We start from the raw sequence: 23,164 nt of genomic DNA, 5'->3' as shown, positions 1-23,164 counted from the left end.
TCTGGACCTGACGAGCACATGTGGAGACAGCTGAAATGGAGTGATGGCTTAGATCACTCCTGCATCTCAGAAAGAAGCAATGAGACAATACTGCATGTAAGCAGGGGGGCTGAAAGCAGTCTCCATTCTATAAAGAATATATAGGAAATATTAATGTAAAATCTTGACATGCTACTTTGCCTTTCCCTATATTGACATCAATAAGCATCTTCAGTATTGATTTTTTCTTATTATTTAAATGGCCTAATGCAAATACAGACATTAAGCCAGATAAATGCAGAGATCAGTATAACTGCAGCCAAGAGCCTTTATACCACAAATTATACCAATTACTCCCCGGGCTGCCAAGCCTGACTAAAGAGAACTCCACCCAGACTTCTGAATGCAGGGCTTTAAAAGCAGGGTGATCCATAATCCCTACTTAGTGTCAAACCTTGCAAAAACTTCCTCAGGCCTTCTAACTGAGCCTGTAACACTCAATGTCACCTCTTCCTTTGCAATGTCAGACCAACAGAAGTTGAAAGTGTGTGGGGGACACAGAAATTATCTCTCCTTCTGAGACAGTGGGGCAGTGAAGCACCTTTTTCAAATACTCACAGATGGTTTGTTCTCAGTTCTGTGACGGCTTCACAGTTCCTATCAAACACAAGCATCTAATTCATGTTTCTTGTTACATTTCAGGAATTACTTCACAATTGCCAAAAAAAAAAAAAAAAAAGCAAGCATTTCCAGACTTACTTGTTCAGATTTAATCAGGCTGTTCCAGTGAAACTAAATCATGTGAAGGTGGAACTGTTTTACCACCAAATGGATAATCAAGCTAAGATGTTTATATACATGAATATAAAAAGTAACTGGAAATGCACACTTGGAAATAATAACACATTAGCTTTATTTCTGAGAATAAACAGTACCTTTCTCCTGTCATACAGTGCATGGTTATCCAGTATCATCTTCCTTTCGTGTGAAGCGTACCTCCGTAAATCACGTCCAAATTGCTGTCAAAGATAGAGAAAATATCAAACACATGCACAAACCAAAATTCTTATTCTTTGCACCTTCTAACACCAAACCAAATAAGAAACTAAGGACTAAAAATTACCTCCATTAAAGGAATACAGTCTGATAAAATCAATCATCTGAAGGGAAATGTTTGGATAAGGAAGCCAAACATTTGCATCCGTCCATCACTGCAGTTGGTTACTGTGACAGCATTTGGGCTCTGTATAAGAAAGTAAACCTGTGATGGGCTCCCACGGTCTGCAGGTGAATTAGCCCAACAGGGAGCAGGAGCTCAGTGAGGCAGAGAAAAATGAAGTCATTGCCTACTCATCCAAAGGGCCTCACACTGTGTGTTTTTAGTGTAGACTCCTATCTACAGAGTTGAGAGAAGGGCTTTTAAGTTGCCAAACACTTCCAGGATAAGAAAGGATCCCAAAGTCTGCAGAACTTAATCCAAAGCCCAAATAAATACATTTTTTTTATCTCAAAAAAGTGACTGAAGTAACTCAAGCTCAGCACGAGAACACATCAATTTCAACATTTTTCCTGGTCTAAACCATCCTGCTTCCAATTAACCTGAGTAGAACAGAGTGACAAGGCACCAGTACTGCTTCCAGCACATCAAAAAGATAATTCAGAGCAGGCTCAGAAGCTCTCCATTGTACCATGTAAACACTCCTTAAAAAATGAACATCAGAAGGCAAGCATGTAGAACAGATTGAAAAATAATTCTGTCTAGAGAGAGATTAATCATTTGAGTTTTGAGTTTGCATTAGGTAGATTTTTTTGTTTTTAAAAGAGTGCAGTATTTTATGTTATGCCAGCTAACTAGTGTCTATTGTGAAAGGAGCTATCATTTCAAGTTTTCTTATTAAAACATAAATCAAAATATATTTTATTCTAGTTCAAAACTAATGCCTAATTTTATATTTTTGCCAGTTTTTTACAATTTAAAAGAGTCAATTAAAATGCAATGGAAACAAAACATCTGATCTAATCCAAAAAGAAAGATGTCAAATCGTTTTCAATTTCCTACAAAACAAATTAAGTTCCAATTTAGGATATCTCTTCCTCCAATGTTTAATTTCCTGTAAAATTATGTGACACTTTCCAAATCATCTTTCTACTCTGTAACCATTGAAATTGCTTGTTAACAGTATCATGATGTAAAAAGACAACACAACTGACCAAAAACCTAGTCCTCTAGTTCATAAACCTAAACACGAAGCTTTAAAGAAAACAGAACTTAACTCTCCTAGAGAGACATCCAGAAATGTTAGTGATGAGTTCATCAGCTCCAACCCACAATCAGGGGTAGATGACAGCATGAAATGTGATGTGTGGACATCAGGAATATTTTTTTTTAAATCCATGAACTCTGAATAGTCCTGCAACAAAAATGTGTTTGCAATGCTATGAAAACATACACTGCTGTGGTTACTTACCCTGGAGCCCGTCCAGCCCAACAGAGCATAGGAATATTGCTCAAAGGGGGTTATGACCAGATCCACACGGATTGCCTTCCAGTCTTTGACTTCTGCCATTTCCAATTTTTCTGATGTGTTGCAAGTGCTGTTGTCTACTCCTGGCTGATATAATTTTAAAATTGCAAAACACTTCTGAAAATGATCCATGGCATCAACTTTTCTGCTTGGCAGCTGTTCCTTTACAAATGTTGATTCAATGATATCACAATAAAGGAGTAAGCCCTACAGAGAAGATATTGTTCACAATGAATTGCTGAACTGGTTTTACTGTCATTCCAGAGTTTCTAGACAGTTGTCTTAAAAATTCATGTGAAATGTAATTTCAGTAAACAAGGAACAAATGCCAGTGCCAGGGCAAATCTGGGCTAAGGAGAGACATGAAACAGCTTCAGACTTTGGAAAAATATTTGAGGGAAATGTGCACGGGTAGATATCTGACAGTAGTGAGGTCCTGCCCTGTACTAAAGAGATAGAATTTGCAATTCTTCCCCTCCCTCATTTTCTCCCAAACCTTTTTCTAGTTAATGTCAACAGAAATTTCTGAGTAAGGATTGACATGTTTCCATGTGGCAGACATCTAGAAAAAGATAATTAGTCCAGTCCACAGTCTTGCTGACAGATTCCAAAGTGGAAGATTCCATTTGGAGTGGATCTGTTGCATGAGATTTCCCTGTGACAAGGTCTGGAGTCTCCAGAGAGATGGAAGATCCCTGCCCACGTCTTTTGCTTAGAGGAAATTCCAATATCTTTAGGTCTTTGAATCACTTTTTTGTTTCTGCTTTAAAATCACTCAAATGTTTACACATTTGGACTTCGGGCTTTTTTAATTTGTGGGGTTGAATTGAGAGTGCCTATAAGTGGTTTTATTTGATGGCTGTCAGTTGTTAACTACAATGGTGTTGTAGTTTAGGAATGGTATTCTCCCATTTATAGCCCGACTAAAACCACTCCTCTTGCTTCCCCCTCCCCTGCCCCAACTGAAAACACAAAAGGCAAAGATCACGGGCTGAGATAAGAACAATTTCCTGGAAACAATGAGGTAAGAACAAACAGTAACAGCAGCACTATTAATAACAAAAGGTATAAAACAAAGAAATGATTTACATGTAAAATACCAGACCATTTCAACCACCGCACTTTCTCCCACTGGAAGGAAAATCCTTCTTCTAGGAATAGAGAAAAATCTCTTTCCTCCATCTCTGGAGATGATGGAAAGCAGTATTAAATAACATTAGGGTCTGGCCACACTCCTTCCCTCTGATCTGGGCCAAAACCAGGATGAAAGGTCTCCAGATAAGACTCTTAATGTCCCAGGTAACAAGGAACTGATTTTTGGAAGAATATCTCAGTATTAAAAAAGAGATTATTATTTCTTTTATTTAGTGCAGGTGTGTTAACTTTACATGACAATATCTTAAATGGCTTAGAGAACACTTTACAGTAATAAAATTACTTTAACACTCAGAGCTATAATTCTGGTCCTCCAAAAAAAAAAAAAAGCATATCAAAAACACTTAACAAGATATGATTTCCATGAAGAGACACTGATATGTATTATTACATTTTTAGCCTCCAGCTTTTTTGTTGATGATAGCTCCAAATTAACAATCCCATTATTCTACTGAAAATCAGTTATAGGCTTTTCATGGGTCAATGAACCAGCCTTTTTAATGATAACTATTTTATTTGAATTTTGGATTATGAAGATTTATTATAAACTGATATGAGAAAATTCCTTATGTAGCTTCTTCTTTTGGATAACTAGTTTCTAAGTCTGCTGATTTGAAAATGCTTAAATTTAGCAGGTGCTCTGTAACATCTATCTTTAAAACAGCTATTTTTTCTTAATTTTACCCCAATGTCACAAGGCACTGATGCTTGCTCTTTCCAAATATAGACTCAAAACAGCTGTTGAGTGTTAATGCATAGCTGCTTATTTTCCTGGTTTTTAAAATGAAACTATCCTCCCTTCAAGTTAATATTGTTGCTTATAATGCTAATAAAAATAATTTCAATATCATTAATCATTGACCATTAATTGATGAATTCACACTTTGATTATGCACCAATATTTCTCCCATTTTCTATAAAAATCTGTTAGCTACTCAGCAGTGTGCTCTTGAAGATTTGAGACACTACAGAGTATATACCAGAAGTCAGGGTATCACCACTAATAGGAGCCAAAGCCTAGGTCATATACATTGGGATAGTGTTTCCAATTAACCTAGCATAATTAGCCAGTGGACATGACCATCACCCCATAAAGCTGAAATGGCACTTGGGTATATTTGGAAAAAGCACTGCCTGAAGGGGCAGCCAGCTACGAAGATTGTGTGAAGTTGTGGCCCCTGCAGAGCTTCGTCCTTCTCATTACTCTGAGCCAGGGAATCTGCAGTTCTTGGCACATTTCAAACTGATCTGTACACCACAAAGTGCTGTAGTTCTTGTTTACACAATCAAGTTTTAACGTGTGGGCATTTTAATTTCTCAAATTTACAGCACCATCAAAATTAAATGTATTTTTTAGAACAGTTATGTGAAGACAATTTTCCATTTTTAGAATGACTGCACACTTTTATTTAAATACGCTGAGTGCTGGCGCATCAATAGGATTGATATTGGAGTAAATCCATATTCAAATTGAGAAAAAGTAAGACTTTTTAGAAAAATATTAAATCAATCACTGAAAAATCAATCAAATATGGTCACTAGCATTCTCAGTCCTTTTTAATTAAATGGAATACTATTCTATATTACATGCTGTCATTCATAATTGTTGTTCGCTGAATTAATTCTGCTAAAGCTAAGTAGGATCATTTTATATCATCTGAAAATGTAATCCAATATGTTCTTCTGAACTGTATATGCTGTTGCTCTAAATTTCCTTCTGAGATGGTTTAATAAAGTGAAAATAGATTTCTTTTTTTTTTTTTTCAGTGAAATTCCTATATCTAATCCAAAATAGGTTGCAGCATGTTAACTTGGAAAAATCTCAACGTAGATGAGCCAGATGGAATTCTATAAAGTAGAAGAGCTAAAGGAACTGATGCCTGGGAGAAGTCAGGCCTTTTAGGACAAGAAGTCACTAGAAAATGGCATCAAAGGTTTGATCAGCAATGTAAAACTCAGCGGCTACTGCATAATCATGCAGCTGCCTTGGTCCCTTTTTTGTCTTGAAGTTCCCTGTGTGTTGGAATGATCTGTTTCTGGGCATGGTTGGAGCAGCCTGACTTTGACAGCAATGGACAGCTCAGCACTGGAATCCGTCAATGAAGGTGTTTACCCCTCTATGCCATGGGCATTTGCACTGCTGAGCAAGATAGAGAGACAGACAGACAGACAGGGAGTTACATGTACCTACTCACCCACACACTGCTATACAATACACCTCAGAAAGAAGTGCCAGATCTTCACTTAGAACACAGCAGGAAATTGAACACTTCTGCTCACTTTATACAATAACCTCACAAGCAGGATAATCACAGTCAGCCCTGTACTCTCTCTAAAGAAGTTTAAGCCAGGATCTCTCATGTTCAGGGCTCTAATCACCTGCAATAATCTATTTTAGGTAAGAATTTCCTCATCTGAATCAGAATAAACCAAAAAATTTCATAATGAATTGCGAAGAAAGCTGAGACAATATGTGTTCCCAAAGGAGCTCAGCATCCTTATGCACTCTTTCATCTAAAACAAAAGGTTCTTTCCTCTGGCTTCTTAATAATTTCTGTGTCTAGTCTTAGAAACAGGTTTTGTTGCTGGCAAAACCCAGCTATCACTTAATAATGAATGTGTGGCTTTCCTGCGAACCCTGTTTCCAAAAATCTTTTTCCAGCAATAGAAGAAATATTACTTGCTCCTCACCATCCTCTTTAATGGCACATCAAACCTTCCCCTTCCTGAACACCTCATCAAGGGAGAATACTACAGTTTAAATCAGACCAGTAATATATTAAAATAGGTAAGCACAGGTAGGCATCTCCATCATTCATTTTTCCTAAAGCCTAAAGAAAAACAACAACATTATATTTACATGAATATAAAGGGAAAAACTGAAGAGTGCAGGAGTGCCTGTAGTAACAGTATCTCTTCCATTGTTGAAAGTAGGTATATAACAGGAACAGTGCTAAATATAGCTATACAGGTTTTCAGCAAAAAATAAAAGCATTTTTTTCACAGTATGTCAACGAAGCTACATCAGCACAGATGGCTCAGCCTGTTTGCCCACAGACTTTCAAGCTCTAACCCACAGAAGTAATTTCTTACTTTCTTTATGAGGCTTTTTGGAACCATTAAGACCATAACCTGTGTACTGCATCACAGCTTTTCCATTTTGCCACTCTACTTTGAAGACTTTGTCTTCTCTGTTCCTCAGCCCGTTTATCTCTGGTGATGCTGCATCAAAGATCATGATGGTGCTGATTTAGCCACTTCATTTTCAGCAGCTTTCAATGGAAGGATCTTGTAACACTAAACTTCTGAGATAAGAAAAAGGCCCTTTACACTATTTAAAGCTGTGGTCTATAATTTAGAAGTTAAACATTGTGGAATCGTTCACTCAGAGCTGCCAAAAGGAAGTCAACATCATGACCTCCATGATGTACAGCAATTAGTTTGGGCTTCGAAGGAGCAGCACAAAAGTGGCAAGCTGTGATGCAGACTACTGCAAAAAGTTAAAAAGTGCTTTATTTGGGGGTTTTTTCTGTCTTTTCCTCTCCCTTGGAAATCAAAGATAATAAAGAGGCAAGAGGTGTATAAATCCTCTCTTTTTTTGCATTTTGATTTTGCTGGCAGCTTGTTTTTTAGTAGTGCCAGTAAAAGCCTGTATATTTCAAATGTCACAGTAGAGAGGTAGTGTAACTAGTAGTATAAACCATGAAAAGTCTGGAGAACAAACAGAACACAGGAAATCATTATCTACAGCTTTAAACTATACCCACCTTCCTCAGGTTTGGTTTCTATGACCATTGTGCTTCTGACACGTTCTACATGCTGGGGTTTCTAGAGGAATCCTAATCTTTTTATCAAACTCCTGGCCACCCTTGACCTGCCATACTCTGCTTGCTCTCCTTTCTGCCAAATAGTCCCCTTAACAAGAAATCAGTAAGAACAATTCATTTTCAATTCATTTTCTTTCAATTCCTTTTAATGAAAGCAGCTCAAAGTGAACTGAAAAACTTTAAGTACTTGTCAGACTTCTCAGATCACAGCCATTTTTCTCAGTAAGTGGAAAAGAAAGAATGAAAGGCTGCACTTAGGGCAGGCTCTAGCCTTGGTTTGTTGTAATTTTTCCCTTCTGTTCTATTATAACAAACATGATTTTGGGAGAACCCACACCTGGTTTCCTAGAGATTCAAGTGTGTGTAAGAAGGTAAAAAGACCCATTCTAAGAAAAAACTTGTCTCATAGTAAAGGGAGTATAATAACCATTAAAAGACCTAGACATTAATTTAAAAATGATTGATAAAAATAGAGTATTTCCTGAGCACTCATTAACTGCCAAGGCTTCATTGCTTTTGAATAGTCTAAATAGGACCTGCTATCAATCTACTCCAACACATACAGCTTCCACAGAGGAATGAGAAAAATCTAAAAAATTAATAATCGTTTTTTAACACTTTAAAGACCAAAAATCAACTGGAAGATTGATCAATCAGCTAATGTTACATTTTACCAGGAAAAAAACAAGTGTGAGGCCCTTCCATCCAAGCCAGCTGAAAGATTTTGACCACCTTGAAACAGATAACTTTATACAGTTACACAAAGGCTTCTGTGTAGTTGGATGTTTTTCATCTTTCATCTGTTAACCATTATACATTAATTGAAGTACACAGCTCAAGAAGCAATTCAAAAGCATCCTCTGCAGCCTGTCAGCACTGAAAGCTGACTCGACTTAGCAGTGAGGCACTTCATTCACCTCAGGGTGCTGGCCTTTTACTTTTTGAAATGTAGTCTATTTCTTTGAATAGTGTTGGTAGTAAATGTTGAAAAATATCTCAGCTGGCTAGAAAAGTAGAAGAAAAACAAAAGTTTATTTTCCCCAACATACTATATTTTTCTGACCCAGGAATATTTTAGCTACCTGCACCTGTTATAACTGAGACACTTCCAACTTTTAAGCTGCTGGAAACTGAAGAGCTGAACAGAAAGGAAAAAAAAAACGAAAAAAAAAAAAAATAAAAAAAATCCATCCCTTAGATGAGCAACTCCTCTAAGAAATGACACAATCATCTAGCAGTTTGGGTTGGAAGGGACCTTGAAGATGTGTGCAATTTTCCAAACACAGACATCATGGAAAACTGTGTCAATTTTTCTGTATTTCTACACTTAAAGCTGGATCTCCCTGGAGCAGCTTACCCTGGGAAAAGCTACTCCCACCTCAAAGAGAAATTAAACAAATAGACAGGTTTTTAAGTAAAAGAACAATTTTCTCTGCCACTCAAAACTCTACCAGCTTAATTTCTGGTCTCTGACTGGCTGCATAATTCTTATGGTAAGATATTACAGAATGTGTGTGCACTTCTGATATAACTTTTAACTTTAGCATTCAGAGCTAGAGGATGCACCTCGATCATCATGGTTAGTAATCAAATAGAGCAATAACCTGCCCCAAAATACTGCAGTCAGCTGTAACATGGAGTATGACATTCCTTAAGATGTATATAGGCTTAATTCAATGGAGTTAGAACATGCCTCTTTTGGCCAAGTGCTCTTTAGTTCATACCTGCTTTTTCCATAAGTCAATGACTTTATGCAGAAGTTCATCATCTTCTCTTGGTCCTGGATTTGTGATCAAAAAATCTATGTCATGTCCAATATTCTTACCCCTGAAAGGAATAAATAACAAGGACATTAAAATAGTTAAGCTCCTGTTGAATTTTGCTATGTTTTCAGAGAATATTTTTGCTGCATTATAAAAAAAAGTTTGCAGAATAAAGTGATAGCAATGCTGCCTCAAACATAACCAAAATGGAATCTTTTGTTTCTATTATGGTGTCTATTAGTGTTCTTTATAAAATAATAATTACAACTTTTTGATCTATGTCCTCTGTTTTTCAACTAGATACTACAGACCAATTTGCAGATGTTAAATCTGTTTCTTTCTTCTCCTTAAGTCCCAGAAAGGAAGATTTTTGGTCATCTTTAGATTTAAAAAAAGCGCATAATCAAAATAGAACATTGCATATTATGAATCCAGTGCAGTAACAGCAGATAAACTTGCCAATCAAACTACCACAGATTTAAATATTCTTCTTTGCTTTTGATGCACATTGTAATGTACAAAACTGTGATTATGAACATTTTTATTGTTTCTTTTAACAGCAGATATAAATCCTTTGACTATTTTGCATTTCTTTTAAATATAACAACGTTTTTTTTCAGAGATGTGGATTTGATTTTTTTTGAGGACAGTTCATCCTTAATGTGACTAAAGCTTGTTCATTACACGCACTAAGGATTTCATAATTAAATCGATGTGCACAACATTTAATTGCAAATGTTCTTAATGAAAAATTATGTCATAACCTCTTGTTTTTCTCTGTTTAAGTCTAAGCATTCAGCTTGTCTTTCATCTGCTTTCCAAAGGTGTTAAACGGAAATACGATTAAGACTTAGCTATCATTTAAAAACAAGCAAAAGCATGTTATTGAATGTTTCCCTTCAGAATTATAAAATGCTTGAGGACACATGAAAATTTATTTCACAGTGCAATTCATCTGAGTATTGCAGAACCAATTCAAGGTTTTAATTTTGGACTCGCCAGTACAACAGGAGCTGCACACACATTTACTGAGTGCAATCACTCCAGCCTAAGGAGAAATGAGCAGAGAGAGATTTTTGCAATGAGAATTATTCTCCTTTATGGAGTTGGTGGAGTAAGCACCCAAAATCTGGAGTAGTGACTCTCATGTGCAGCAGATTTCCAAATGTTTCTCATGTGTTTATAGGAAAAGTATGCTCTTGCTGATGTTCACGAGGGTACATGATGTTATAGCTCAGAAGGGTTTCAGTTAACACTGTCAAGTATTCAGAGAATTTGTGAACTGCTATTCAAGCAATGAAAATAAAACTGTAGAACCCAAAAGATTTTTTTAATTTCTTTAAATTATTTATTATATTAAAATAATGCCTAAAACTGAACCTGGTTTCTTAAACTTGGAAATTTGTAGGAACAGAACAGATAGGCAGACTTGTCAACTGTGATTTGTGTGACAGGATGTCATCTAACTGATGGATAGTTGAACAGCATTAGCACAAAGTTGTAAGGAGATGAAAGTCTGGGCTTTGCATTTGACAAGCAGTCATACTCACTATAATGCAACTATTGTGCTGTGTCTGCAGCAAAGTCGAAATTGCTTAAACAGGTAGAAATTATTTCAAAGAGGTTTCAAACAAAGCGTCAGTCTAGACTTAGAAACTGAACAGCAATTCAAAGTCAAGAAGTTAGAAAATATTTAGTATTCCATGTAACACTGAGTTATTTTGTAGGATGCTATGCATTATCTCTAAAATTATAATAATAATGCAAAGCTCTTACATAGCACTTTTTACTAACATGTCTCAAAATATTTTTTCAAAGGGAATGAACTCACTATTCCTATCTTAGAGATGCAGAGTGGCATAAGAATATTTGCTTAAAATTATTTTTAAAGAAATAAAAGGAAGAAATTGGAAGCTGATGGAATTGGGAGCTGACTCCCCATGCTTCCTCAACATCTACATATTTTAGGGCAAAAACATCTACAAAATACTGCATCAATCAAGCCATAAAATCACAAAAAATCCAAGGTGCTTCACTGGCCCTCTATTTCCCAAGACAGAGACTATTTATTGAAATGCTCTCAGTGGCCTTTTTTTCTGATGAGTTCAGTTTTCTGAAGCTTTGAACAAGAAAATAACCAAGTTTTGGATTTCCTATTCAGAATCCACTTACATATTTTTCTTTTCTTCAAATTTAAACCTACATCTTCATTAAGCTGAAGCTATAAGAAAACCAGCACCTCAAAGAATGGAAATTGCAGCTTACCTTTTCTTCTAATAATTTATTCAAGCCCAAAGACAATAAAAGACAGTGCACTATTAATTAACTGTGTTCAATTCTTGGCTGACTAAACTCGTATAAAGCTGGTAAATGTTTCTTAGCAGTCAATGAACTACCTTTAAGGTTGTCGGAATTATCTTTCTTGCTGTTATTAGATTCCAAGTCATCAAATATAACTATCATAATGACTTAAAGATATGAATATATGGCAAAGGATAATCCTACTGTCTTAATCTACAATGGCAGTACCTGCATTATTAGACATTTAAAAGTTGTATGTGTGCAGAATATTTTGAGATACTGGAATAGCACATGATGGCAAAGCCACATCAATGACAATGCTGATAAAATTAGTTTAGCTGAGGAAAGGTGGACTGACATTTCCCTACTACTCACAAAACTTCACTATTGGATGAGAAAAATTCCTTCTGACTTTAAAACCTTGAACACTATACTAGATTTGTCTTTGGGTTACTTAGGCTATTTGGTAATGGGTTCCTGTGGTGTTTCATTCATATTTTCCTGGTTTCAGAGATTTACACTTCATTCAGAGTGAGATTATAATAGTTTTTGCAAATCCTTCTCAATCTCTTACTTCATTTCTGTGTGAAAACAGTTCTCCAGTTAAGTGATTTACTTCAGGTTTGTCCTTGTCAGCTAAATAACAAAGAATTTGCCTGATATTGGAATAAAAATGGAAAGGCAACTAGGAATTTTGGACCAGGCATCCAATTTAGTACCATGCTTTCCAGAGCAGTCTAAAATAACATTTCTTCACAGCTGCCATATTGTGTAATTCAACTGATTCCCAAAACCATCTTAGGAAGGGCACTTCAACACTCTCTTTGTGAAAAATGTCACTTTAATATTCAGAGGAAGAAAAATATTTCCACTAGCTGCTCTGAAAGGCCATCAGAGATGACTATGTCCCACTGGTTCTACAGTCTCAGAATCTGGACTGGAGACAAGCTGGACAACTGGTATTTCTATCTCTCAAAAAAAAAAACCACAGATGGACAATTTCCAAATAATTTTGGATTTTTGGTTTGGTTTCAGGGCTTTTTTAGTGTTGTAGCAGTCACAGCATAGCCATGACTACATTTACTAAGCAAATGCTACCTATTCCTTAATCAGAGAAAATTATTTTTGGCATGATAGAATTAAAAGTGTTGAACTAGTGTTAAAACCTTCAGTGTTTCCACAAGCATTCTGAACTTTACACATGAGAACACTGCCACAGATAATCAGAAACATTAATTGTTTGCTCAAAGACAAGCATATGTATTTAAGAACCTGGTGGACTGACAACAGGTGCTTATTTCCAATGTCTGACCAACTACAATAAATGTTAAAGAAGAATGAATTTTGTGGGATTCCTGGAACTTGGCAAATTAACTGCATATAATTAATTACATGATAATTCTTCAAATCAAACACTCAACAGCAAAAAAATAGCACAATGAAGTGGGTACAAATAATGGTGAATGTAAACAGATTTGGCATAGGCATTTCAAGCTTCTTTCTATCTGACTGAAGCTTTTATTCCTGTCAAAATTGTGGAAAAATAATAATTGTGGAGGAAGACATGAACTCTCAAATACTGGGTGTTGGCTAATGTTCCAAGCTAATCTGTTTGATGAAACTGGATTGTATTTTCTAAAATAGCATATTTATGATAATACTCAGATGATAATCAATATTTTAGTCATGACATTTGCAGCCTATACAATGAAAAAGAAAAACCCCATAACTCTAAAATGTGTTATGGAGAGTGATTGCTATCAGGAAACACAGCGGAAAAAATCAGTCCATCAGGAATTGCTATCAGAAATATAGTCAATATTCACCACAAAACTGGAAAGATTTTTTTATTTATCTCTTTCCTGAGCATTTTATCATATAGTTGTATTTTGATAGCAAACGCTAGGAAAATCAGAAAAAGTAATCTCAGAGCAGTACTACATGGAGTGGGCCTTTGACAGCATGTGGAGAGTCTGCACAGAATATCAGAGGGTTTAACTCTCCCTTTCTTCCAGAGAGCTCAGACTAAAAGCAATCCAGCTGAAATTTATTTGTATAGCAAATTGGATCTTAGCTAAGATGCTGGAAGTTGATATAAAAAAAATGACAAGCCCTTTATTTGTTGAAAGAAATATGGGAATTCATTATATGTTAAATTAAGCGTCATCTCAGCATTCTTCTTTTGGGAAATGGAGGGAGGACAGCTTCTAGACAGACATCCCCAAGTGATTTGAAAATATGCGAGGACATTTGAAGATTTTCTTGAATATGAATGAGTAATATGCATAAACATCTAAGAAGAACAGAAGTAATTGCTGAAGTGATGATTGTGTGGCAATGGAAAAGGAATTAAATGCTGCAGAAAGTTACACATAGCTGAAGAAATTAAAATACTGTGATATAGAGCAATGATCTTTTGTTTGAGCAGTGAAGAGAGCACTCAAATAAGTAGCAGAATCACTTATTTTAGAAACAACAAACAAATAATTTATAAGTACCATAAAATGCATGTTCCTGAGGGGGAACCCTAGTAGCCTTAGTGTGCATGCCCAGTAAAACATGTAATTAGAGCTCTAATGGAACATGCACACATATGTACACGCAGTGCAAACATTTTTTTCTGTCTGTTCTGATACCAATGCCATATTTTTGCTCTAGGGATGTATCCTCTGTGCTGGGTCTCATGTAATTCCCACTGTAACAGCAGCGTGGAATTATTGTTTGACATCAGTTGAATTTGACCAAATAGAAGTGGCACAGGAATTCTGTCTAATAACTGCAATCCTGATTAATTTGCTTCTACAACCTATCTCCAACCAACATGTGCCTTTCAGGAAAAGGAACATACATTTATATTCCAAATCCCAGGTAGTCTGCATGCCTGTGGATTTGCTTATTAAGCAGTCTTTGCTGAGATGTCGAACAGGGGACAGACAATTTCTTACAGCCAGATATTAAAATTAGTCAGAGTTACTGTCAGTCAAACTATGAAGAACTACATATTTCCTTTGAATAAACCCCTTATAAAGAGAAAAAAACATTCTTTAAGCTTGAAGTTCTGGAGTGTGACAGTGCTACAGCTATTACACAGAAAGTAAAATCCTTCATGTTTGACAGAAGAAGAATTCTACCAGCTGCAAAATAGTTACAGAATAATTCTTGGCTCTGGTACAACAGATTTTCAAAACCTCGTTGCATAGTGCCCCATCTTCAGATATAAATTGCTAGAGTTTTTATAAAATAGAAAAACAGTGGTCTACTAAGTAGATCAATAATTACAATTCCCTGAATATTTTGCCTAAAGAGAATTTACTGAATTCAGAATTTAATCACAAGATATTATGCCAGAACATTTTCTCCCCCTACCTTTTTTCAGATCTGAAATCTGGACCCAGAGTAAATGGCTTTGACTCAGAAGGACATTAACCTTTGCTGCTTATACAATTAGTACACTGACAAGAAATTAGCAGAGTCAGATCTGTGCAAGGATTTCTGAAACACTGATTTCATGCTGAAGGAGTTTGTTAAATGGAAGAAATTATGTTTGCAATATGGTTATTTCATTTGCAATAGGGACTGAGAAATAGTTAAAAGAAGTTAAAAAGTTATTTTGTTTGTGGCAGAAAGTGTCTTCCAAATTACAAGAAAATGCTATAACATTTATTTGATGTTATTTCCTCAGAAACTCTCAGTTACATACTTTGACAAATAGAGGTTCTGACAAATTCTGACTGTAGAGACTACAAACAACCTAAGTAGCAGCATAATACTGCACCAGCCCATTGCTAGCATAAATGACCAGCCAAGCTCTGTACACCACATGTAAGCTGTTCTTCAAATCCCTTCCAGCTTTATCTCAGGAGCTTTCCTTAATATTCAGGTCAGCTCCACATTTCTAAAACAACATTTAGATTCAACAGTGTCAATGTCATGGTGGTTCACATACATCTAGACTAGGTAGCAAGAAAATAAATGCTCACTGAAGTGCAGAAGCAGCTCAACCAAAGTTAACAATCCAAAAACAGACACACAGAAAGCAGAGACAGCAGAATACAAAATGTAAGTGTTGGCAAGCCTGACTCACATTGTGCAGTGCCCACTTTGTCAGCAGAGGGAGAGGGGAAGAGGGAACATTCAGTCAGAATAAACCAGGGGCTCTCAAACATGCCAAACTCCAGCACCAGCTTCATTTGCTCTCTTGGTGCTTCCTCTCCACCTTAAACATGACAAAGAAGTAAAATCAATGAGGATGCCTAAAGCAAGATGCCATTTTTTAGTTCATCAAATTAGACAGAAGGCTCAGCTATACTATTTATCGCATGAAGCCATACTATGTGTCCCTAAGTTTAGATTTTAAGAGTCAGATCACTTTGATTCCAGAATTAAAACACCAGCAAGCCTTCCAGTGCAGGACAAGGACACGGTAGTAAATAGGAAGAAAAAGCTGTAGAGATTACCAGGTTACTTTAAGCAAAAACTAATTACAAGCAGTAGATGACAATTTTGAGCATAGTTACAAAAAATAATAACCTAGATTCCTCCCCATCTTAACACTGCAAGTATCTATACCCTGATTTCAGTGAATGCCAATAGTCAGAACCTGCTTTTCAAAAATAAAGTAACATTCCTAAAGTAATAAGGAAAACAGTGAACCAAGATCTGATCAGGTATCTGTAGAAGACAGATATGGGTTGGGCTTCTTCAGATAATTTCTGCTCTCCTGGTTGTTATTTGAATTAGATTCTAATTGCATTTGAAGGCAGTTTGACACTAGTGGTTGCCAGTCAGTGTCAAAATTAATTCTCTTCTTTCTAATGCTACATAGGTGGTAAGGTACAAAAAAATCACCTGGAGAGGAAAAGTGTCAGTGTGGGAAGATACTTGTGCTAACATTTTATAGCTGGACTCTGAGTTCAAGGCCTAGCCTTTCAGGCACCCTACTGCGCTTGGTTTGCACCAGCTGATAAAAACTTCGGGTTGAATATTTCCAGAATTCTAAATCCAAACTGACTGAGTTTTTGTGTTATATCAAAGGAAATCCTGGAATTCCTGCCCCTTGAGGGTTAATTGTTCCCTGATTTTACATTACAGTGCTCTTCTGGGGTATAGTTAATATCTGTAAGATGGTTTAATAGGATGCTGAATAATGTCTAAAATAGCAATAATCTAATTAAATCAACTGAAATAAATTCTGCCACTAGCAAAGACAATTAAAATTAAAACTGATATAATGATATATTTAACTGAAAAGATACCATACAGTTATGAGAACTACCCTGATTCATTTTGAGGGAATTTGTGGGTAAAAAAAATTGCTGTCACAGCTTTGTCTGCAGAATTACTTTTCCCACTAATTTAAGAATATAATTATTTAGGTTATACTGTCTCTGAAAGAAAAACATAGTGAAAACTGAGAACTGTTCCCCTGGGCAGCTATAAATCAGACTTCTACAAAGATTTGAATTGCCAAAGGTAGCATACAGTAGCTTCTTCACCCGGCCAAGTAATTTAACATAAACCCAGCTGAACTCTGCAAGTATTTGGCAAAGATTCACAGGTATCTTCTCTGGAAAAAGTGCTTGAGGGTGGACACTTCATTAAAATGCTATTTTTCTTGCCCAGTGTAACAGTAATTCTAATTCACTGGAGGCAGAACCCATTTTCCATGGCTGTGAAACATATTTATTTTATTTTTGAAGTTAATCCAACTCTGCAATGAAGCAGCATTGGGAAAAATCCTCTCCCTTTAGGATGAGAAACCTTACTAGACAGCATAGGGGAATACAGCTTTAATATAGGATACACAAAACAAGCATTTTTGGTTTCTCATTTATTCAGCAGGATATTGCTGGTATTGTACATTAGTAGCTTCTGTTCAAGAGCCCTTTTAGGGAGAGACCTAACAATGCAAAGAAGTAATCACTTAAAAGATCTTCTTGTATGGAGTCAGGAGAAAGGAGCATTACCTGCTGCAGCAGAAGAGATCACATCACTGGTTATTTCTACAAGTTTTGTTCTGAAGGTAAAAATCACTGAAGTGAAGAGAACCAGTGAAAAACCTGTGCAACAGCACTTAAATTTACTTGAAACGCAATTTCATCCTCAGTGACTACATTGCCTCAAAAAAAGGTGGTAATGCATGGCCCTCACCTCGTCTCATTAAATGCACTTTCAAAGACCAAAGTATGTCATGCTATGCTTGACTGTATCTTTTATGACCCAAAAGAAACTTAGACATTTCTCAGAGCACAAGACACTCGGGTACTCCTCTTCATGTCATGATGATAAGTTTTGTTTTAACAGGTATTTAATTTAATGCAATGAAAGGAAAAGGTCAGAAAACAGTTATTCAGCTGAGGAACTTACATGACCAGTGTAGCTAAACTTAGAGCTATTGACTGATCTAAGATATCTCTCTTAGATTATTTGTATTTAAATTATTTAATTATTTAATGTGTTAAACATCTTCTATGCAAAACCCTGAAAATATTTCCCTGCCCTGTGAAAACAATGAATGGTGAATGGTGTGTTTATATATTGCCTTCTATGTACCTTCAGCCAAATGGCTATTTCAAAGCATATTTGGTTTAAAACAAGGCTGTGTAAGGATTCTCTTATACACTAGCATCTATGAAAACCATAGTCATGGAACAACATGAAAATCTGAATAGAACTCAAAATTTTAAGAACTGAAAAATAATTGATCACAAACAAAAATATTAAAAACAAAGTGATTCACCTATTTTTGTAAGTATTGCCTTGAGGAGGACCACCTGCTGGCCACATGCTGAAACTACTTGTCTCCAACCTTAACTTCAGATTAGTTAAAAACAGAAAAGCAATTTCTGTGAAAAACAGTTGCAAAATTGTTTTTCAACCAAATCTACTGTACACTATTAAAATAATTCATAAAGCTGTCTTCCAGCAGTCTGGTTTCTACTAAGACAACAAAACAGGAGAATACCAATGTAAGAATTTAGTCAGCTACTTGCTATTTAGCAAGTATGGCTATCTCTAGTGATTGTATCAGTTGCACAGCCTGGATGGTGCTGCTGTGCTCTGGCTTTCACAGAGTGGCTCAGGTTGGAAAGGAACCCCCTGGGTCATCTGCTCCAGCCTCCCTGCCCGAGCAGGGTCACCTCAGAGCACTTTGCACAGAATTGCATCCAGACTGCTCTTGAATATCTTCTGTCAGGGAGACTCCAAAGCCTCTCTGGGCAATATGTTCCAGTGCACAGTCACTCACACAAGTAAGAAGTTCCTCCTCTATGGGAAAAACATATTTGTCTTCCTTCCATGACATTGAAGCCTGAACGTGGCTGTCACAAATTATACCCTGATGCTGAATATTTACCACTTTTGGCTTGCACATAAGATGACTTTTTTGTTACTAACAGCTTTAGCCTCTCTGAATCCTCTACTTGGAGTAAATTCACTATTCCACCAAGCAAAACAAAACTATGCTTAAGCTTTGAATCACTGCAAGTGCTGTCTCAATTTCATATAAATAGCACAACTCTACCTGGAAGCTGGCCATGTAATTTCAAGCTTTAAAGCTTATGAAATGTACCATACCAATCTGTCACAGTTTTATTTAAAGTCATGAAATACATTGCTGAAGTTTTGCTTTTGCTGTCTTGGCAAATTCTTTAAATTACACTTAATTTCAATCAAGCATTTCAAATGACATCATAGAAACTTCCTGCATAAACAGATTTTGCCCAGTGCCAATCAATGACAAAATAAAACCACTTCAAAACTGTTTGAAAGAGACATACAGTTCAACAAGTATTGTTGTGGATTTGGGATCTCATCTATTCAGCTGAAATGTGAGGTATGCAGATGAATTTAGTCTTAAAACATCTACATAGCTTTGCACACGTGAACTCCTCTGTCAGCACATTCTATGAAAACAAGCTTTCTCACTCTTAAGAAACAGCCTGTAAGACAGTGGTACAGCATCCATACTAGTTACTAGAAATTTTACAGATTTTAATTGTTCTGAAACCTGAAGGAAAAATAACATATTCCAATATGTAATAAGAACTGAGTAATCAGACCTGACTGGAGAGAAGATATGTTTTTATTATTTATAAGAGGAGGCATCTCAGACTAGACCTGCTTAGACATCCTGAAGTACCTAGTTTCTTTTGGCCTAAATAAAATCCTTAAAGACAGCTTTACAGCTTTAGAACTATGCAAACTGGGAGACAGGGAAATCCAGCTACCTCCAATTTTGAAGAATACAAATAAGACATCAGTGTTCTCAGATGTTAGATATTTTGGTGCATTATCAGAAAGCATGATGTACTTTACAGGGGAAAAAATCCCAACCAAAAACCCCCAACCAAATAACCAAAACAAAAACAACCACTAAGAAAGGAAGGTAAAGAATTAAAAAATTACCTCTACCTCTATCTAAAAATAAATTAATATGAGAGAATGAAAGAGAAGGTAAAGGTTTTAGCACTTCTGTCTTTGGAGGTAATTGGTGACTGGCACTTTCCAGAACAGACTCACACAAATTGGAGAGCACTGAATCCTTCCAGATCTGGATTATCCATTATGTATAGCTATTCATTTTTTCAAGACCAATTCAGGTGCATTTTCCATATTCTGCTGGTGTTCTGCCAGAGAAGAATTTGGGCCAGAGCTGGCTATAGATTACATATGTACTCCAAATGCCTAAAGGTAGGATGGAATGCTTGCTATGCACTAACATTCGAGATTTAAAAGTCAGAAAGCTTTCCAGTTTTTTGCTTCTATCTCAGCTGGTGCAAACCAAAACCTCAGCTAAGTGAGACACATTGCTAAAACAGTAACCTAGTGATCTCTTCAACATCAATAATAATGCAGCAGAAAAAATAGAATGGTCAGCTGCATTCAAATTATTTACTGAAATAAGTAAACAAAAGTCTGCATTATTAGTTATGAAAGGTGTATATTTTAAAAATGCTTTTATTAAACTACTTGTCACACCTTTTTTTTTACAACCTGTAAAAAATATTTTCCATTTACTAGTTTAGATTTTTTTTTATCCAAGACAAAATTGCTTGGTTCAGAATTATGTTTCTATTTTACTTACTCAGAATCTCATAAGTATGTATAAGCATATATTTAAGATACAGTATTTTATTTTAAAGAAGAAGGTAAAAGTTATTTTTCTATACTGATAATTCAACAAAATTAACAATCAGCTTTATAGCAACAATTTGTCCTGATGCTTTCTGGCAGTAGATTGAAAATATGAATTCAAACCCCATCCATTTTAATTCTCTCTAACTTATTCTCTTGAGTGTTTCAAAAGGCTTATTCCTTCAACACATTGCTTTGTCACAGAAACTTTCATCAAAAAGTTCTTTTTCATGCCTGTCTACTTTAGCATTTCTAAAAATCAAAATGTTCTCTTTAAACAATTTAAAAGACAATATTAATGTTCATGTGAAGAAGGAAACAAGCTTTTTCAGAATGCCTGAATGATATTGAATGTTCTGCCTGGGTTTCACTTACTTGGCAGTGATGGGACAATCCCTAGAATCAACCTACCGTAAAAATAAAGGTTTCTATTTGCTTCCTGCTCAGCTGTACTGGAAGTTATATAAACATGACAGTTTTTCTATTAAAATTCCTTGAACTGAGAAATAGATTGCTTGCATCCACAGTGGGGGGCGAAAGGACAACCAGAAATAAGATATCTCTCAGAAATTTTAACATGAAATAGGATTAACACTTCTGTTTGAGCCAATGGTGTAATGGCCAAGGAGTGTAGGTAATTGTTCAAGCAACTGGGGTAGTGACAAAGACATGAGAAGCCAAATTTTGAATTCTGGCATTTTGGGGCAATATGTGTAATTCTACTTTAGTTGTGATTAATTTAAAGTATTTTATTAATCTATTCCATCAAAGATATAATACAATTTAAACATTTGTGTAGTTGCCAGAGACAGCTGCAACACGGTGAGTTTGAGTCTAGCCTTTCTACCAAATTTTACTCAAGCACTTCTGAAAAAAATATGCACAGTTTAAACTTCAAGGACATGTACAATTTTGTTATATTTAAGAAAATTGCTCACTCACATTTTTAGAGTGAACTGTGGAATTTTTCCAGGATTGAGCTGACATACATATTTTCAATAACTGCACTTGCAGGAGTAGTTACCCCTACTGCAAGGTAGGTAGGGAATTTTACAAAAGCATAATGCAGAGAAAATGAGATTGTTCCCTTTGAATACCTAATTTGGATTGTGTCATCTACTAATTTTGCCTAAGGGAAGATAACTTTACCCCCCTAATCTATGGGGTAAAGAACACTAGCCTTTTACAGAGAAAGAAACTGAAATTCAAAATTTGTCTACTTGGTTTACACAAGTGGATTGCCAAGAGAGCTGTGTGGTGTGAATGTACATTGTTTGCCAGCAGTTCCCTGAAGCTGAAACAGTTACGCCCTTTGGGCCAAAACAGGTTATTCCATTTGAGAAAATCATTTAAACTATACTATCAAAGGGACACTGCAGAAAGGCTGCCAATATATTCTACAAGTATAGGCATACCAGAAAAGCCTTTTAAAGTGTGGACAAGCCTGTCATTAAATTTAACTTCTAACTTGAGTAAATCCCTCCATTGTGAAATCTTGTTACCCTCCTTTACAAAATTTCCTTGCTCTGCTCCAAGATGTGATTCTCCATCAGCCTAAGCAGCTCATGAAGTTGGCTTAGTCGATTTAATTCTAGATTGAAAACTTCTCTGATTATTACTAACCAACTTCCTTAATTCCCAAACCATGGCAAGGAAATACTCTGTTTGAGAATGTAGCTTTTTAGAGTTCTCTCTGCGCAATTCTTCCTGATCCAGATATCATAAAGCACAAGCCATATATTTTCAGAGTCTTTCAAAGAACCAGTCATGTAATATTTCTTGTATTCTTTGTCCTGACTTCTTTCTGAAAACAATCCTGACTTTTTCAACCTGCACTGTTTTGTGACCTCAGGTAATGAGACATTTCAAGGATCTCTTCACTATAGGTACATATTTTAATATTCAGATGAAATGTGAAGATGCATTCCCTGGGTCACCATTTCTTGCCAGTTCAATTTCTCAAACAATCAGTTGAAAGTGACCTCCTATTTTGTCATGATTCAACTGAAATCAACATCCAAGCTCCCACCAACCTTTTAGTGAGAATGGAAGGAGGGGCTGCTCACGTTTTATTTATAAGATAAGAATGGTGAGGGTCAAATCTACATTGGCTAAGTGTGGGTGTAGTACCATTTATTGTAGTGATACAAATGCATACTATAACAACATCAAGACACTTCATAAATGAAATAAGGATATTACATCAAATATATAACATCCCCATTGGATATGATACCCAACGACGATGCTATCACTAAGGTAAAGAAATTAGGTGCAACTGGACACATCAACCACTGCGACAGAACCAATTAATCAGGCGTGTTTCTTGTGTTTATCTACTAGACCTGTGTCTAGCTGTAAGATATGCCAAGATAAAAGGAAAATATTCTGCCATCCTTGATCAGTAGCACAAGATAAAGCATGTAAGGTTATTACTTTATGAACTAGCATGAGTTTATAAGTATGTATTTGAGAAGAG

At 36.0% G+C, this 23,164-nt stretch overlaps 1 protein-coding gene across 9 annotated transcripts in view; it reads right to left on the bottom strand.

The window, feature by feature from the left end:
* DNTT (DNA nucleotidylexotransferase) overlaps positions 1-23,164 on the bottom strand; it is a 129,513-nt gene that overhangs the window by 21,775 nt on the left and 84,574 nt on the right. For 8 of the 9 annotated variants that reach the window (XM_039708822.1, XM_039708818.1, XM_039708825.1 and 5 more), the window contains 3 exons: positions 9,211-9,313; positions 2,448-2,711; positions 915-998 (listed from right to left, as the gene is read on the bottom strand). In XM_039708822.1, coding sequence (XP_039564756.1) covers positions 915-998; positions 2,448-2,711; positions 9,211-9,313 — 451 coding nt within the window. The remainder of the gene's footprint in view (positions 1-914; positions 999-2,447; positions 2,712-9,210; positions 9,314-23,164) is intronic. The other variant, XM_039708823.1, reaches the window with a different exon arrangement.

This window comes from Passer montanus, unplaced genomic scaffold, assembly GCF_014805655.1.
Source record: "Passer montanus isolate IOZ18808 unplaced genomic scaffold, ASM1480565v1 scaffold21, whole genome shotgun sequence".
In the NCBI taxonomy this organism is placed as follows: Eukaryota; Metazoa; Chordata; class Aves; order Passeriformes; family Passeridae; genus Passer; species Passer montanus.
Note: the sequence above shows the minus strand (reverse complement) of the source record. Positions and strands in the feature narration are given on the sequence as shown.